Raw genomic sequence first — 18,508 nt, forward strand, 5'->3', positions numbered from 1 at the left:
TCACAAGTAAGCAGAGAGGCAGGCAGAGAGAGAGGAGGAAGCAGGCTTTCTGCTGAGGGGAGCCCAATGTGGGGCTGGGGCTCAATCCCAGGACCCCTGGGATCATGACCTGAGCCAGAGGCAGAGGCTTTAACCCACCGAGCCACCCAGGCACTCCTTCACTAGGTGTTTTAATAGGACTTGAGTTCTTGTAGAACCACTTTTGCTCAGTTTTTCTTTTGGACAAATGACTTATAGACAGAATATCCACGGAGGCTTCTTTATGGGGAGTTTAATTATAGTGCCACATTCGGGTTTGTACTGAAGAGAGAATGAAGACAGAAGTAGTGTGTTGGAGAGGTCTGGGTTTCTGTGCAAACAATGTGTGCACACATCACTGGCCCTGGGGCTGCTGCTGGTCTCCTCAGGACCACCACAGCCCCGAAACAGAGTTGTGGGTAAGTCATCTCGTCATGCGTTAAGTGTAAAGATACTTAATTTGACTGAGTTGCCAGATTTCTTAATAATCATGATCATACCCCTAGATTACTTACTTTTAGTCTTTACACAGTTCCTTTGCCCCACCAAACATGTTACTAGGAAGAATTTCAAATACGTGGAAAAAGAGAAGGAAATAAAAAGTGAACACCTGGGGTACCTGGGTGGCTTAGTGGTTTAAAGCCTCTGCCTTTGGCTCAGGTCATGGTCCCAGGGTCCTGGGTTCAAGCCCTGCATTCCCCCATACCCCTGTCTGCTTCTCTGCCTACTTGTGATCTCTGTCTGTCAAATAAATAAAGGAAATCTTATAAAAAAAAAAAAAAAAAAAAAGCCTTTCTAAAAAGTGAACACTCCTGCTGTTCTCACCTGTGCGATCCCAGGATCTGCCTGTCACATATTTTAATATAGAGCTTTTGCTCCCCTCCCCCTATTGAAGAAGTGAGAAAATAATTCTGGGGAACTTGGGCCAGGCCTTTTTTAGTTCCCAGCCCCGTTTTAGACTGACACTCAAAGGAGGGCTTTTCTCCAGGTACATTTTAATTCCATCTCAACAGGTGTTTATGGCATTTTACAGCACTTTTCCTCCTAGACTTTGCCCTTTGTGTTTTGGCATGGTTGTATTACATGGTGTTAGGGGGCTTGCTTTTTCAGCTGTACCTTAAAGCAGAGATTTGCACTTAACAGAAAAGCAGGCTCCCCTCCATCTGCCCCCAACCACGCTTTCCTCCTTTTTGGTCCTTCACAGTGTGTACCTTTAAGATGCCACCAGCAAATTCTCTGAGCAGGGAACAGTTTTAATGTTGTTGTTAGGAAACTGGGAAAAAATTGTGCCAAAGGACTCTGATTTAGAACTTTGGACGTATGGAAACTGTCCTTTTGGAGAGTTTTTAAGTTGGCCTTGGAGGCAGTGTGGGTGGTACAGGGATGTGAAGTGCCAGAAGACAAAACCTCTTTGAGGGCCCCAGCGTGAGGAGGAGGCTCTCCAAGGCTGAGCCCTCCAGGAGCAACAGCCTTTGTCTCTCCTAGGCGCCCTCTTGATGCCTTGAGCAAACAGCCGGTCAGAGCCTCTTACAAGTAAGGTGACCAGCCAGTGTATTGACACGCACAGACACAATAGAAAACTGCATTAAGGGTGAGCCGTTGGGATTTGCAGTAAATATATTACAGAACACAAGTGACTTGCCGATACTGCTTGTTTAGCAGTTTGCAAGGGCAATGGCAGTATGGATTTTTGAATTAGAAGGGAAGGGCTGTTCTTTCTCTGTGCAGGAACATCTAGTTGATGGCTGGGGAGAAAATTGATTTAGAGAACAAAATGCAGCCGCCTTTATTTGTGCCATTTGAAAGGCTTCTATGGATTAGTGAGTGAAAATAAAAAGGTCGAGTTCAGTTTAGGGAAGGAGGTCTTAACATTGATCTGCATCTTGGTCTGGAATGGAGAGAATAAAGGGGTGGGCCGCTGGGGCAGAGGAAGGGTACCCTCCTCTGGTCTGCGAGTGGCCTGTAGCTACAGGTGCCGGCTCTCTTGTCCCGAGTACCCGTTGTCTCTTTCAGCTCTTTGGATTTCAAAAGTCAGCTTCTTGGGCTGATTATTGTAGAGTAAGCTAATGGGGGACATCAGAGTGAGCAGTCAGCTCCTGTCCACTGAGTACCCATGTGTCCTAGGAGCTGTCTGTAAATCCTTCCAGCCTCCTTTTGTGTGGATATTAATCATTCCTCCTCACCTAGTAGGTTAGTAGGTTAGGAGATGGCGACAGCACCTACTCCATATAGGGCAGTTATCAGGAGTAAGTGAGTTTTTCAGTCCAGTGTAGTTACATTGCTGCCTGGCGCTTGGGCACCCCGAGGGAAGGATACTTGTTCTGGAAATCGATTATCCAAATATATTATTGGTCCCTTTAAGACTATCCTGCTGCATCCATACAAGACTGTATCCAGCAGATGAGATGGCTGCTGGAATTAAAGGCCAGGCTCCCATCTTGTTTTTCCAAGCCCAGCAGCTTCCTTCCTCCCTACATCTGCATTATTCACTTCTCATTATTTCCCCTGAAATACAAAGGTTTTTATTTATTTCCTTCTAAGATCTGAAGCATTTATCTTTAGGCTCAGAAGGAAACTTTCTTTTCTTGTCTTTTTTTTTTTTAAATCACTTATTGGGAGCCTCTTGTTTTCCAAGGAATCTAGAGGAATTAAAATGCCTTCTTTAGGCCAGACAGCAAAATGTGCCCTTAGAAGTCAACAGCCCTAAGTAGTTAATAGGACTACCAGTGAAAACAGTTACTTTGAGTTCTTTCATTTAAGGGGATAGAGGAGCAACAAAGAGGATTTGATTCATTTTGTGGACGTGAGTTTTGGCAGAATGAAAGGAAGAGAGGTGCATTTTTATTTTTATTTTTTTATTTTAATGTGGAAAATCCAGTTCTTAATCGAAAGAGAGGCTTTATCGTCCTGAAAAAAATCTAGGTGAGAATTGCCAGGTGAAGTTGTTGCTTGGTGAGAGAAGGAAGAAGTCTCCAGCCTCAGTGAGGAATACAGACAGACCATTTTCCTTGTAGCTGTGGGAACCTGTAAAACGCTATGTAGAAGTTTGAGTAGATACTTGTGTTACGTTCTCTGTGTCCTCCATGGGCTTGAGATCTTTGTGGAGGGTCACAGTCCAGCTGCTGCTTTGTGCTAATGTCTGGGGGAGCAGGAAAAAAAAATGTATAGGGTAGGTCCCTGGGTGGCTCAGTCAGTTGGGCGTCTGCCTTCAGCTTAGGTCATAGTCCTGGGATCAAACCCTGCATCAGGCTCCTTGCTTAGTGGGGAGTCTGCTTCTCCCTCACCTGCTGCCTCTCCCCTTGCTTTGTGCTCTCTCTCACTTTCTGTCTCTCAAATAAATAAAAAATCTTTTTAAAAAATGCACAGGGGAGAAAAGCAGAGGCATTGGGATTAGACACACTAGAAGTTTAGGTGTTTGGCTCTTCCCATCATGTACGATGCTATAGGTGCTGAAGAAACTTTTTGGATGTCGTCATAAGCATTTGGGATGGTGGAGGGCACAGCTCAAATTGTGTTCAGACAAGTTGTGCCAGTACCTGCTCTCACACTTGCTTCAAGTCTTGGCAGCCTGCTGACATCTGTGTGCAGAGCAGCCCCACGTTACTGTCTCCTTGTGCTGAGCTTGAGAAGCGATCTTAAGTCCCACATGTCTGCAGGGGAAGCACAAGGTTCTCGACAATCCATGCGCCTGCCATTTGGCCAGGGTTCTGGAGCCTTTTCCATTTGTGAGCCGCTGGCTCTTCGGCAGTGCCTGGGCTGTGAGCTCCCGCCCACAGAGCCAGGCTCCGTGCATAGCTACTGAGAAGATTGGACTTGGACCACGGAAATGTATCCAACTTCTGTACTTTTCAGCTGACCAAAGGCCAGAAGCACACCACTAACTCAGGATGAATATTGCTGACTTTTGCATCTCATAAGAAGTCAGTATTCCATAATTGACTTACACTTGATGTTGTGATTTTCCTACATTTAATGAAGTACAAAGAGGTGTCATATTTTGGTGATGTGGCTTTCTCTCAGGGTACAGAAATTTTTGAGCTAGTTGTTGAATCTGTATTCATTCTTATTTTTTGACGAATGCATCAAATATGGCTTTCCCATCCAAGGAACCCAGACAGGTCAATGTCAGTGCGCTAGGATACTATTGTGTAGCTATGGCTTTGGTCACTATTCTATCACAAGGTCAAATCCCTTCCCCCCCAAGCTGTGATTCCCACTCCCCCGCCCCTCCCGCCAAAGATTTTATTTATTTATTTAACAGAGAGCGATCACAAGTAGGCAGAGAGGCAGGCAGGGAGGGGGGGGAAGCAGGCTTCCTGCTGAGCAGGGAGCCTGATGTGGGGCTCAACTTCCGGATCGTGGGATCATGACATGAGCCAAAGGCAGAGGCTTAACCCGCTGAGCCAGATGCACCCAGTTTTCTTTTTTCTGATGAGTACTCTTGTCAATTTCCCTCAAAGTACTGAAATTGCTCAGGCTTTGTATGGAATGAGTACCAATTGTTGCTTCTCAAATTAAAACAGTATAAAAGGGAAGGAGATTTTGAGTAGGCTTTGCACTGTGAGAATATTGGTATTGACACCATTTGTAATTTGGAGTATAGTTTGAAGACCAGATTCTACTGTTTGTCGCATACTGGTTAATATGGCTGTAAAGAGGAGATGAATGTGGCTACTTTTCCAAGTCTATTACTCAGGAGGACTGTAAATTTGATTGGCTGTTACAATTCTAGCAGAATCATTCGATTTGAGAGCAATAGAAAGATAAGATATCCAATTACCCAAATGATTTGCAGGGTTAGCCAACGTTGTCATGGAGACACGAGTTGGAACAAATTAAATTTTAAGCAATAAAATAATCTTAAAGCCCGTCTGGGAACAAGAAAATTTGGCAGTGGCACTTACCTGAATTGAATCTTAGCTTGACACGATGTTGTTTGACATTGATATACTGTGGGGGCCTAAACTTATATATGGTGCAGTGTTACCTTAAAAAGTAGCTCCGCCAAACCAGTGAAGGGGAGTATTAGTATAAAATCAGGACGTTAACATTAATTCCATGGCTTAACTGATCATTAGGCTCTGGGTTCCCAGGAATATTTTGTATTTGAGGATTGAAGTGCCTTAATAATGATTAAGCAGCATTAATTGGACACTTGGAAAAAAAAAGATTTATTTCATAGCAGCATGCAGTTTCTGAAACTGCTGCTGCTTTCCTTTGTGTGTGTGCTAGCAGATGTAATAGAGATTGTGTGGCTGTCTTTTGGGGGGGGGCGGAGGTGTAAGTATGCATATATTTGCATGTACAAACAAGGAGCTTTTGGCACATGCCCCTGCACTGCAGATGATTTCTCTGTATTCCTTAGAATTTCTACTTTGCAGCAGTGCTTGCAGACTGGAAAAATTGTGTTCCAAACTTTAGCCGATGGCCTAAAACCTGAGTAAGCATCGGGCTGGGGCTTAGAAGGTTATTTCCCCTTATTAATGTATTGTTTAACTGGTTCCTGGCTTGTGCCGCGGATTTGGAAACAGCCGAGTGGCCCAGAAGGAGGGAGGGGAGGGCCTTTTATCCACATGTCTGTTAGACAGATGGAGATGAAAATTGGTCTGAGGTCAGGCCATTTGCAGCGTTCTCGCAGCCTTCGATTTTCCTCTCATCCTCACCACAGATCATCTCAAATGATTCAGTAATGACCAAAAGTGCAACATTGACCTTTATTCCCTGGTGGATTACTGTGTTTCACAGTCCAAATGGCAGGAAGTCTATTCTGTTCTTCCAGAAGGAGCTCAACATTATCGAGCCAGCCCAGCCCAGTGGGAACCAGTGTAACAGAATACGGGGTTCAGTTTGGTTTCTGCTGCTATGGGAAACGAGAATTGACATGTCCCAAACCCACATAATTAATGAAAGGGTATCTGGGATGCTTTCTAAAAACACGCAGGAGCACATAAATTGATTTGTCCACTTGTCAAAGAACTGGTGAGTTACAGGAGTGGTAACTTCTGGGGGCCCATGGCTTGTATATAACTCATTCTCACAGTCATGGCCCTGGCTGTTCCCTCGGAACGCTGGATTACTTTCAGATTATAAGTTGGCATGACTGGGTAGAAGGGGACCCCGGGCTTTTCTTTGACATGCTTTTAATTATCCATGTAACCCTGAATAAATTGCCTCATGCGGCACACTTTTTTTCCCCTTTTTCCCCTGAAAGTAGCTTGATTATTATCTTGAAGAATTGGTATTTTTCTGTGGCTTCAATTTCTCTGTGGATTGTATTATGATGCAATGATCAAGGTTTTTTGTTTTGTTTTGTTTTTGTTTTGTTTTGTTTTAAGTAATTTAATTTGTATTTAAAATGAGATTCCTGTTTGCCTCCGCCTGCATAGCTGAGTAAATACTCTGTGAATCTTTAATACACCAGTGAAGTCTGTCATCGAGAATCCTTGTACTTACCGTCTTCTAAATATTTAAAAGCTTTTGCAAAAGGAGTATGCGTTGAAAATTTTTGCCAGCATCCCACATTTCATTTTCATCCTGATCTGAGATGCTTTCAAGACAATAATTTTTTTTTTCCCTTGACTGTTGATTTCATTATGCACAAGCTCTTCTTCTACCCTGGTGGCTCCCAGCCTGCAATGCCCCATGCTTGCTGCATTCTGGAGCTTGGTGGGCTTTTTGGCACAAGAGGTAGATTGAAAAGAGAATCCCAGGTTCCAACTGGGAAGGCCGGGAACCTTGTCTTCCTTCCCCAAAGGACCACCTCTCCAGTAGCTCAGCTTGGGAACATTAAAGCCCAGGGGTGGTGGCTGGTGGGGAATGAGGGGAAGAGTGGGTCTTCTTATTGAGACTGAGTTTGGGGCTGTGAAGGCTCTGCCTTGGGCTCTGACTATCACAAATGTGTATCTGACTCGTGGCCATTCTCCGCCTGGTACTGGTGGCATAGGCCTCCCGGTAGAGCAGCTGCTCTGCTTAAGAAGTTGCTTTGGAAGAAGAGGGGCAGCTGTCCTGCATGTGTGTGGGTGACTGAGCTGCAGCATGCTCTTAAAATTAGGGAAACCTTGGGGCGCCTGGGTGGTTCAGTCGGATAAGCGATCAACTCTTGATTTTGGCTCAGGTCATGATCTCAGGGCTGTCAGATCCAACCCTGCATCAGACCCCGCACTGGGCATGGAGCCTGCTTAAAATCTCTCTCCCTCTCCTCCTTCCCCCACCCCCTCGTGTGCACGTGCTCTTGCTCGCTCTCAAAAACGAAGTGAAATGAAATAAAATAATAAAGTAAAATAAACTAAGGGAACCCCTGGCTCATGGTGACCCCAGGCAGGAGTTTTCTCTCCCACTATATGGATAGGCTAAAGACTCCAACCTGTTAGGGAAATACTCACACCCAACTGTTTATCCAGTGATCTCTAAACAAAATGCAGGGAACGAGGCAATGGTTAATGTTAAAGCTAAAGGTAACTGGTGTTCTATAGGTAGTGTGCACTGGTTGTTGGCTTTGTCAGGATGGGAGGATGTAGAGAGAGTGATTGTAGATGCTTAGAAGTCAGTACTAACTGAAGAGTGGTTACACAGGCCAAAAAGGTAGCTACAGTGAAAAGGAAAGGCTATTTTATTTTTTTATAATTTTATTGAGAGGAAAATACGATTACACATTTTGAAAAGGAACAGTCTCATCAACCCGGTTTTCGGAGGTGACTGGATTTTTGCATATCCCCATGCAGTCTTTGTCTTTACATGGGCATATTTTATTTTCGTGATTGTAATTTTAGCCTTCGTTCCAGGATGATGTAGTCTGCTTTTCCTCCCACTAATCCTGCTATTGTATGATATTATCTAATTTCTCATGAGCTCCCTAATGACTAAGACCTGTGAAGAGGGTGAAAGGTGTAGGCTTGCTCTGGGTGTGTTCCAGAAGAGGCTTGTTCTCTTGCCATTCCGAGAACAATAGGTAGTGACTTCATGGTTGTGTTCTGTGATTCACCCCACAGAGTGTGTCTTGAAAACGTTCTGTGGTGCAGCAGCGCATTTTCCTTTAAGGCTACCAAAAGCTGTCTTTTTCCATCCTGGGACAAGTCAGTAGGATTTCCTGTGAACAGCACTTGCTAAACTCCATAACAAGGGTTTCTGAATAATGGAAACGTGCTATTTGGGCCCTGAAACAGCTGCGATGCTTTTGTCAAGGATGCATCTTTACCAAAATGACAAATTAAAGCCCAAATGCTCTGCTTGGCAACAGTTGGGTCAAAACATTTAAGTCATTAATTAGAAGGAACTGAAGGGGGAAAATTTTACACAAATACACAGCATTGCAGACTCAACTTCATCTTGGAAAATGTAACTGAATTCTTTAAAAAAAAAAAAAAATGAGGGCAGCCCTCAAGTGGGGCCTGCCAAGCTTGTCATTTGCAAATAAATCAAAAGACCATCATTGCAGGACAGGGAACCAATGAATAGAGTTGCTTTGTCATTCTTTGATGGGCCCCACACTCAAGCCTGCTATTAAAAATGAATGCATCAAGAGGCTCTGCATTAAGAACATAAACAATTAAGGGCACTTGAGTTGCTCTGCTGAGAGCTGCCGTGAAGATACGAGAGCTTTCTCCGGAGATGCAGGCCCCTGCAATCTGCCTCGTGAGGAGCTAGAGAATGGGAGCAATTAGTGTTGCTATCTCCGCCCCGGCAGCCTTCAGCAGGGTTTTCTGGTTGTTTTTGTTTTTGTTTTTTTTTTTCCTCCCCTCCTTCCTTTTAACCCCTCCCTGTTTTCAGAGAAGCCGAGGGTGTGAAAGAGGAGCAGAGAAAGGATGGAGTGTGCGGCCAGTTGGAAAGGGCTCAGGTTTAGAACACGGTAGGAGCTGCCAAATGAGGGGGAGGTAGGACATAAAAGTTATTATCTGCCAGTAATTGGTGACTTCTGTTCTGATTAATTGAGCCACTAAAGGGTTTCTGTCATCTGGTACTCTTTGTTTTGTTTTAATCATAGGGTTTAAGAAGGGGCGAAACTACATTGCCAGGGATGGAATCATTTAAATGAATATTGTTTGAGGTTTCCCACAGTAGGCAAATGTGTTCCTGTGCTCCTGGATTGTGTTCCTGCCGTGGTCTTGTTTTATTAAAAAAACGGGCCTAGAAGGGTGCCACGGCTTGTGGCCAGGCTCTGGAGGAGGGGCAGGTCTGACCTCCCTGCCGGCTTGTTTCTAGCCCCGCTCTGGTTTTGCTCATCTTTCGGCCCCTTCTCAGCTGGGCACCTGTGCTGATGGATGAGGCAGAAGAGGGACTGGTGTGTGTGCTAAGCAGTGGATGCTGCTTGGCAGAGCCTGCAGTTGTCAAAGTGGGTTCCCCAATTCAGGAGCTGCAGATTACCTGGGAACTTGTTGGAAATGCAGGTGCATGGGCTGCAGACCTCTGGACTCCGACACTCTGGGAGTGGGGCCCAGCCATCTGTGCTTTAACAAGGCTTTCATGTGATCCTGCTGCACCCTTAAGTTTGAAAACCACTGACAACCTCATTAAACCGTTAAAACCTCAGAGAGATGCCAAGCCCTTTTCATTTGGATTTCCCCAAAATGTGGCTAGTCCTTTATCGACATAATTATCGTTTAAAAAGAAAGCTAGTCTGATGCATTAGAATTTAAGATAAAACTATCTTTTCTTGAATGTGCTGGCAGAGCAAGGCACCATCATGGGAGACAGGCTGGTAAAAAGCTGACCTGAAGGAAGTCTGGAGTCAGGGAACTTTTCCCCTCCTCTGAAGGGCAGGGGAGACTCTTGGGAGATTATTTACAGTGCTTTGTGTATATCATTTTAGGTATGCAGTTTTTATTCAGACATCCTGGATTTTTCTTAGGTATATCCACTGTCGTCTTTAGGATCTAGAGATGTATTTGTGGATTTTGCTTTCCTGGGGTACTGTGTTGTCTGATGTTGGGGCCGACTCACTCATTCTGTCTGCCCGTGAAGGAGAGAAGTGCGGTTAGCTGGCTGTCTGCTGTCTATTTGTGTGCAATTTATAACCGAGGTCCCTTATAAAACTCTTCTACCTTGCATATCACCGACAGATGGGGGCCACTTCTTGGGGTCCTGCTGTTGGCTGAGGGATGGATGACATGCTCTTGACTCTGTGCTGCTGTGGTCCCGTTTGGGCTGTATTGCTCTGCAGACAAGGCCAAGTTCATCACCTTTGTTTCTGGCTTTGAACTTGTGCCCATTTCCCACTTCCACTTCCTAGAGAAAGGAGCAGGCAGAGGAAGTGGCTTCTAATCTTGCTTTATGATCCTGGGCAAATCATTTCCTTTCGGCATTGGTTTCTCCACGTGTGATAAGAGGATTGTAAGAGGGCTGAGCACCCAGAGGGTTTCCGGCTCTGCCAGAATTGTTGTGACTCAGCGCCGGTCAATCACAGGTCTTGTGGGCCTGCCTGCTCTTCTGTCCCTTCCCTGTGTTGTCACATATTTAAACAGTCAATCATGGATGGTGTTCCCAAGGTCACTGGAGGGGGGGTGGGGAAGTTAGCGATAACCCTGCCACCCCAGCATAATCACTGTTTTTATTTTTGGGTATCAAATTACAGTGGTTGGCCACTTACTTATATTTAAAACAAAGTAGGCACACTGACGCCACATCTTTGTTCCTCCCCTCCTGCTTCATCTAGTACATGTATTGGCCATTTAAGCATCATTATCCATAAAAAAATCCCCTTAATGGTTCCTGGCCATGCCTTTGGGTTGATGTAGCGTATTTAACCATTCTCCTAGTCTTAGACAATGGATTTATCAGGAGGGCAAATGTTAAGTTTTGCAAAAAGTCTTCAATGATTGTGATGTGTGGAGCTGCTTGCTGTTCTATCTTTACCTGGCCCTTTCTCTTTTGTTCAAGTGCTGCTGTGAACAGCTTCATGCATGGAATGCTTTTCATCTGAACTATTTCCTTAGGATACATTCTTAGCTGTGGGAAGCCTTACCAAAGGGTTTGAATAATTTCATGCTCTTGAAACACATTGCCCAGTTCTTTCCAAGACGACTATACCAATTTACTCTGTCATCAGTAATGTATGATTGTTCCAGCTTCCCAGAGGACTCATCATTGTTAGATTTTATTAATTTTTTTCTTTCTTAATTTTGTTTTAATAAAATAACTGGTGCAGAATGACCCTCCTTACATACAACAAAATCTGCATTTTATTTGGTTGTCGGCGAGGTTGAACATGTGGTTTTTTTTTCTTCCTGTATTTCAGGCTGTCATTTCCCAGACTCAGAAACTTCTGGTCAGAAGGGATTTAGAGATTACTTACTTCCTTTTTTTGGTATGCTTTGTTTTTCATGCTGTTGCCCGTTTATCTGTGGCCAGACACTTCTTCTCAACACTCCACTGTGTTTTTCTCTTGGCTTCCCACTTGAGTCAAGGAAACCAAAAGATCAGTTTGCCAGCCCTCAGCACAAGCAGCATTTTTTATGATCCATCAATTTGCAATTTAATGGTGGTGGAGTTTCCCCTCCCTATGCTGACTTTGGGCAGGGTGCCACTGGGTTGCTCTGAGACCCACGGGCAATCACTCCAGAGCAGTCTTGCCCTGTTTGGGGCTTCAGACAGCGCTCCTTATATATTACTCTGTGCGTCGTGGCCAAGTGTGCAGGAGTGGGCTCTTCAGTCTAGTAGTTAGACAGTGTGTAAGGAGTATGAAAGTGTGAAGAGCTGAGCTCTTAGGAATCCTAAAATCCTAAGTCTTTAAGTTCAGATGCCTGGAAGAACATGTATTCCGTTTAGGAGCCGTGCATATTACACCAGGATTTGGTTCCTTGCTGGCCTTGGAGGTATTGGACCATATTGAACTCAGTTAAAATATCCAGGTACATGAATCTCATACCTCCCAAGACATGATTTCTTCCCATAAACAGTCTTATTCAGACACTGTTCAGAAAGAGTTTATCTGGTTGCACCTTGATCATTGAGTTTAGGGTGTGTGGGGATTCCGTCTTGGTTCAGTGAAGCATTCCTTTGAGAGTGTGTTGAATGTGTACGATGCGGTCAGTGTATGAGTGGAACAGGTCTGGTGAGAAGCTGTGTCCTCGTTCAGTGGGAGTCTTGCTCTCATGCTTCCCATCCTGCGTGAAGACTTTAATGCCAGAAGCTGTTTGGAAACTGTATGGAAGTTTTATGGAAACGTGATTTTATTTATTTATTTTTAAAGATTTTATTTATTTGTCAGAGAGAGCATGCATGTGAACACAAGCAGGGGGAGCAGCAGGCAGAGGGAGAAGCAGACTCTTCCCATTGAGCAGGGAGCCTGATACAGGGCTCTATCCCAGGACTCTGGGATCATGACCTGAGCAGAAGGCAGATGCTTAACCGACTGAGCCACCCAGGAATCCCGATGTAAACATGGTTTTAAACATACAGGCTTCGTTTGCTAAATGACAGAAAGTGCTACGGAAGATCATCAAGGGCCTAGAGAAGTGTTTATTGGTGTTACGGAGCACCTTCTGTGTGGATTTGAGGAAGGCCTCGAAGGGTCGAGGTAAGAGTTTAGCACTTTGTAATAGCACAGCTGTAGTTTGACATAGCAGCTCACTTGATACTGATGACTTGCTAATGCCGATTGGCAGAGACCTGGGGCCCAGCAGTTGAAGTGACTTGTCTGAGCTCACCTAGGTACTCATCTGCTGAGAGGCAAACCTAGGTTTTTGGATTATCAGAGCCAACCCCAGTAAGAACAGCAGATTGTTCTGGACAGGTAATTTGGATTCCTGCTGCCTCAGTGTGCGGCGGCAGTCCGTGAAGTAAGGCTTGACACTGGGGCTTTCACCTGCTGGTTAAGTTTCTGGGCACCAGGTTGCCTTGCAGATCCAGTTTGGGGTAAGCTCTTGAACACTTCAATATTGTGGCTTTACATTGTGTCCTAAATACAGGCACCTATTTAAGTGTCAGTTGGGACTACTAGCAGGTACCAAATGTATCTTCAGCTTTGGGCAGAAGAGTGATTTCTAGGTGGAAAATACGGTTTGCCTTGTGTACATCTCCCCCCGCCCTCGTCCCCACTGGCATTGTCCAGCCTTCAGGGTAGGTAGAAGGCAGTCTTAAAAGAGCCCGAGAACTTTTTTAATACCTGCGTAAGCCAGGTTGGATGTCCAGTAGCTTCCAAGCTCTGTGGTCACAAGCCCAGGTAGCAACTGCTGCTTGTTAATTTGTGCTGAATTAAAGGTCTTTTCAGAATATCCTTGCACTGAAGCAAGAGACAATACTGATTATTGTCTGTTTTTATGCTGCCATCCACGCTATTTTAAGCGTGGGGGGAAATGTTTATGAAACCCTCTCGGGGTGGTGGTGATGTTTTTAGAACTCAGGCACTGTTGGGGAGACAAGACATATCCTCACGCTGTCAGGAGGGTAGGTGTACTCTCGGTAGGGAGAATCGGGGTGGCTTGAAGAGTTTCAGGGTAAACCGGAGGGGAGATCTGAATTGAGCTTTGTGGCCCCAAACCAAGCTCGCTTGTCGGAGGCTAGTTTAAGATGAGGGCTTAGAGACCTGGCGGAGGAGGGGAGGCAGCTGGGATAACAGCCTCCTGTGTCGCTCTTATTTCCATTCTTTCTCCAGAGCATTTAGTGAGAATTCCCAGGACAGATGGTATGGCTTTTGATGTCTCTTCATCAGTTTGAGCTTTGATCTTTAACCTTCTTTTCCTGCTTCAATCTTACTACTCTCACCTAATTTATATTGTCTATACTTTAATCTGTACTTCTTTTATTTTGTTTTTAGGAACTCTGGTATTATTAAAGATATATGAGTTCATTCCATTCAGGGTCTTAACTGTCTCCTGACCCTTCGGTTCAGTTCTACCTTGAAGACACCCTATGTAGTAACACATATCATTGTTATCACTAATTAAAGAGATTATCCTTTTTTCTTAAATCAAAATAAATTCCATTAGCAGCACTAGGAAGAAAATTAAGAATGGCATCTATGATTTTGGGGTGTTTGAACCCTGACCCGAAAGCCAGGATCATAGGAAAAAATATTCTTTAGTAAGTGATCACCTAAAAATTTAAAGTTACTTCTGGCAACAAATCCATAGGAAGCAAGGTGGAAAGACAATTGGCAAGCTGGAAAAGCTATGGAGAGGGTTGATATTTGCCATACGGAAAGAACTACGACTAGAAGAGTGATGAATAAACATCAAAGGAAAAATGAAGGAAGATAGTGGACCACAACATATGTGGAAAGATGTTTAGTTAGCTTCAGGAAGAATCTAAGTAATGCAAATAGAAACGAGCTCTTTGTTTTAATCTATTATGTGGATAGAGATGAAAAGAAAGGTCAACGAAACCCAATATTGACATTGGGTAGGAGAGCAAGCCCCCTTCTACATGGTTGATACTGTAAATTGGTGACTTTGTCTGCTGGGCAGTTGATCAGCCTGTAATCCAGTGTAAAACATGTATACCCTTTGACCCAGCAGTTTCACTTCTAGTGATTCCTTTCAGAGATCTGTGTAGAGGGTTATTAGACACAGAGTTTGTAATTGTGCAACGTGAGATGGAGCGTGAGCATCCACTGATACCAGGAGCACTTAGCCACCAGTGTGCTTGTATAGCGGAGTCATGTTCTTACTCATCTTTGTATTTATTGAGTGGGAGGGTATCCATAATACAGTTTTGGATGAAAATAGCATATTATAGAAAAGCCATGTATCTGATGGGACGCCTTGGTATAGAAAGTATGTTTTTCCACTCCGGGCTTTGTACACACCCATGCATTGAGAGCCTGGAATGATCTTTTCAGAATCACCAGAATCTTATTCACGGTTATCCCTGGATGATAGACTTAGGGTTCTTCTGACTTTCTTTTGTATTTCTGTATATATATATATCTCATTGTGTGTCTGTGTATGCTCAAAGTGAGTATATATCCTCTTTAAAAGTGGATTTTAGGGGCTTCTGAGTGGCTCAGTTGTTAACCGTCTGCCTTTGGCTCAGGTGAGGAGCCCAGGGTCCTGGGATCAAGCCCCACATTGGACTCTCTGCTCTGCGGGAAGCCTGCTTTTCCCTCTCCCACCCCCCGCCCTGCTGTGTTCCCTCTCTTGCTGTGTCTCTCTGTTTATTTATTTATTTAAATAAATAAATAAAATCTTTAAAAAAATAAAAGTGGACCTTAAGTGTGAATTTTGGAGTGGGGGAAGTACAGAATGCTATTGGAATGTACGGTAGCTAGGGAGGAGGGAGTAAGGACCTACAAGTCTGCAAGGAGCATCCCTACTCCTATATTTGAACCCAAGTATATAGTGCAAAACCTTGTTGCAAAGGAAGGGGATGCCTGCCCATACTTTCGAGGAGAGCCATGACCTTGAGTTAGCTTGAGTGTGTGGCTATGATCAAATGAGCTGGGTGGGGCTGACACAGTTCTGTTTCTGCACCTGGTACAGCTGCACCCTTTTTGCATAGATTTGTTGCCCTGCTGGTTAAAGCAAGGTCATGGCTTTGCTCTCTATACCAGTCATTTCCTCCTTTCTTCCAAGGCGAGGTCTGAAACCCTATCTCATTGGTGGTCAGGGAGAATTGAGTTGGTTTCGCTTAAATCCCATCCCATAAAACCAAAGGCCTTGTTGCTCAGTTAACTGGAATCATCTTATAGGACAAAGGCAGCTCTTTTTCATGTTCTTGATTATACAGTTTATGAGTTTTCTACTTCATTTTACTTATTCCGTTCTCTTTTTCTCAAGGGCATGGTCTGTACGCTTCATAATTTTCTTTTCCTCGTGTTCCTTTTCATTGCCTAATTCGGTAATAGAGGTGGCATTAGTAAGCATTGACAGAAAATGATGAAATAAATAAGGTCAAGGCTAGGATTCTTCTCAGATGACTTTTTTTCCTTTTTTTTTTTTTTTTAAAGCAAAGCCGGTTCTTCAGAGTTAGAGGAAAGCAGAACTGCTTTGCATTGCTGGAGGAGGTTGGAGGCCAGGGGGCAGGTGGATTCTATCCTAGGCTGGAAGCAGACCACTCTTTATGGCCTCCCTTGGCCAGTTTGTCCCTTGCAGCAGAGGAATTGTTGTGGGTTTGGACCTAAGCAGGGACTTCTCCTACTTTCTTTACAAAAGCCTGTGCCACAGACAGTCCAACAGGACATGTTTTGTGACGTTAAGCTGACCCAGGGGCTCTCTCAGCAAGGTGCTTGCTGTTGATGCCGCATCGTGACGAAACTTGACCTTCATGTTGGATGTGGGTTCTGTTTCAACAATGTTTTCTTGGCCTGTTTGAGATAGTGAGACTCAGTCAAGGCTACTAACACTAAAGTCATGTTTGAGTTGTGTGAGAGTTGGGACAAGCAGGAAGGAGGTTCCTGGGCTCCTTTCTAATGCTTTCTCACGCTGGACCTTGTCTTGAAGGCTAGACCCAGTTTGTTGGTGCCCCTGCCCCACTGGCTTCTGACACCAGTTTGAATGAACTTGCTGTAACGACATAAAAATGCGGTAGTACACTGTAATTGAATAAGCATAAGAGGGGGGTTTGTACTTACCAGGTTAAAGGATCATATAGCCTTAAACCATGTAGATTTTCCAACTCAATTAAGCTACCCATTATCTTTTCTTTAAGTAACCAATAAAGCGTGTGATTATGTCTTACTTTGCAAGTGGGATTAATATCTACTGTTTATCTCAAGATAAATATTAGCAACATAGCTTGGGAAAGCAATTTTATGCACTCAAGAGTGAGGCAGTGGAGGGCTAAAGTGTTGGGTATGAAGTTTTATCTTTCTGAACTGATTATGAAGTATACTAAACATTTATATGGCTTTGTCTTTATAGACTGAAATCGCCAAGAGATTGAATACAATTTGTGCACAAGTCATCCCATTTCTGTCTCAGGAAGTAAGTAAAACTGTTCAGCTGTTAAAGTGCAATTATGTTGCTTCTCTGTTTGCAAATTAGCTAGTTTTAAGATGTTAATTTTATCACAAGGAACAAGTGTGAAGAACATCTGCTCCAGCTGAAGTGTGTAAGCCCCCTGCTATCCCATCTAGCAGAGCTGAGGGCACACTGTAAACGTGGTGACGATAGCTCAACCTCAAATTAATTTTTTTTTCCTTCCCGTGGAAGACTGCAAAGTGACGATCCAACATAAAACTCTGCTTTTCTTTGAGGAGTGGTATAAGCTTGGGAAGCTACTAATGATTGGAGTGTCTTTCTAGACACTCCAATCTCTAGAAAAGCTTTCTAGAGAGCTTTTCCTTTACTGCATTAAAAAAAAAAAAAAAAGGTTCCATCAGGGTTGACTTGACCATGGAAGCAGGTGTTTCATGTGTCCTTGGACATTAAGTCAGGTTCACGTGATGCTGTCCATGGAGGAAGCTGATGTGCTAATAGTCTGAAAGATAAAATAAGTGTTTGTATTGCCGTAACTTACAGTCCCGTACACATGTAAGCCATTGTATTAAGTTACAAAGTCACAGAGATTGAACTTTCTTATTTTGAGAGGGAAAAGCTCTTTATATGAGTAATCTGTGAAATGGACTCAAAGCCAGTATATTTTAGTTTTGCCTTCAAGATTACTTTTGGACACAAGCTAATAAATGATAAGTTGTGTTCTCAGTGTGTTCAGGCTGCACTGAGACAGTGAATAGCTTCCTGGAGCCACAGCTAGAACACGGGGTGTCTGTTCTTAGCGGCTTCTGCTGCTCCAGAGTGGAGAGCAGGGATCCCCTCTGCCTTCGCGGGTGTAACATCTATTCGATGATGCACTTGAGATTTGTTGGCCTTTGGAATGGTGTTGGACTTCAGTGATACTGGTTTCTACCACAGTCTCGTGCCTCCCAAAGCAAAGATGTGGCTTGGTTTTTATTTGTGGGTGGAGTTGGAGAGAAACATCTGCCCTTTCAGACTAAGCCATTTGCGGGTGAACTGTGCAGAGTGTTCCCAGCCTGTGAACTAGGAGTTTGGGGAGGGGGATTCCTTCCTTTTCCCCTCAGGAGGATGAAAAGGCTAAAGAAAGAAAGGAATCCCCAGAGTGTCCAAAAACTACTGGAGGGTTGAGATTTGTTGACCAGAGAAGTAATCAAAGATTTAATGTTTACATTTTAAGTATAGAAATGGGGGGGTTTAAACTGGCTGTAAACTTTATCTGCTCAAACTGAACAGTGAACCCCTTTTGCAAACCTGGCTGATCTTCCAAATCCCCAATACCAGTGATTTTCTAAGGCTTCAGTTACCTGTTTTGAGGTCTTTGATTTTTCTATTATTCCAACCCCAAAATTGCCATCAGAAGTTAAGTGGGGACTAGTTTTGCTTAGAAATAAGGGAAGCCCTGTCCTCTGTTTTCCTTTTCCTGCTGTCCATGTGTTCTGTGAAATAAACAGTGCTTGAGATGCTTACATTTAAATCCACATTCTGCTGAATCCACACTGCGTATGCTTTTATATTTTTTTGTCGTATTTGTTGTTGTTGTTGTTATTGTTATTGGAAGGTAGAATGAAGTTCTCTGGCTGCCTTACTAACACTTTTTCTTC

At 43.9% G+C, this 18,508-nt stretch overlaps 1 protein-coding gene across 4 annotated transcripts in view; it reads left to right on the forward strand.

Annotated features, from left to right (window-relative positions):
* Positions 1–18,508, forward strand: part of TLE1 (TLE family member 1, transcriptional corepressor) — an 86,278-nt gene that overhangs the window by 11,324 nt on the left and 56,446 nt on the right. For all 4 annotated transcript variants that reach the window (XM_044265825.1, XM_044265827.1, XM_044265829.1 and 1 more), the window contains exon 5: positions 16,812–16,874. In XM_044265825.1, coding sequence (XP_044121760.1) covers positions 16,812–16,874 — 63 coding nt within the window. The remainder of the gene's footprint in view (positions 1–16,811; positions 16,875–18,508) is intronic.

This window comes from Neovison vison, chromosome 9, assembly GCF_020171115.1.
Source record: "Neovison vison isolate M4711 chromosome 9, ASM_NN_V1, whole genome shotgun sequence".
Classification (NCBI taxonomy): domain Eukaryota; kingdom Metazoa; phylum Chordata; class Mammalia; order Carnivora; family Mustelidae; genus Neogale; species Neogale vison.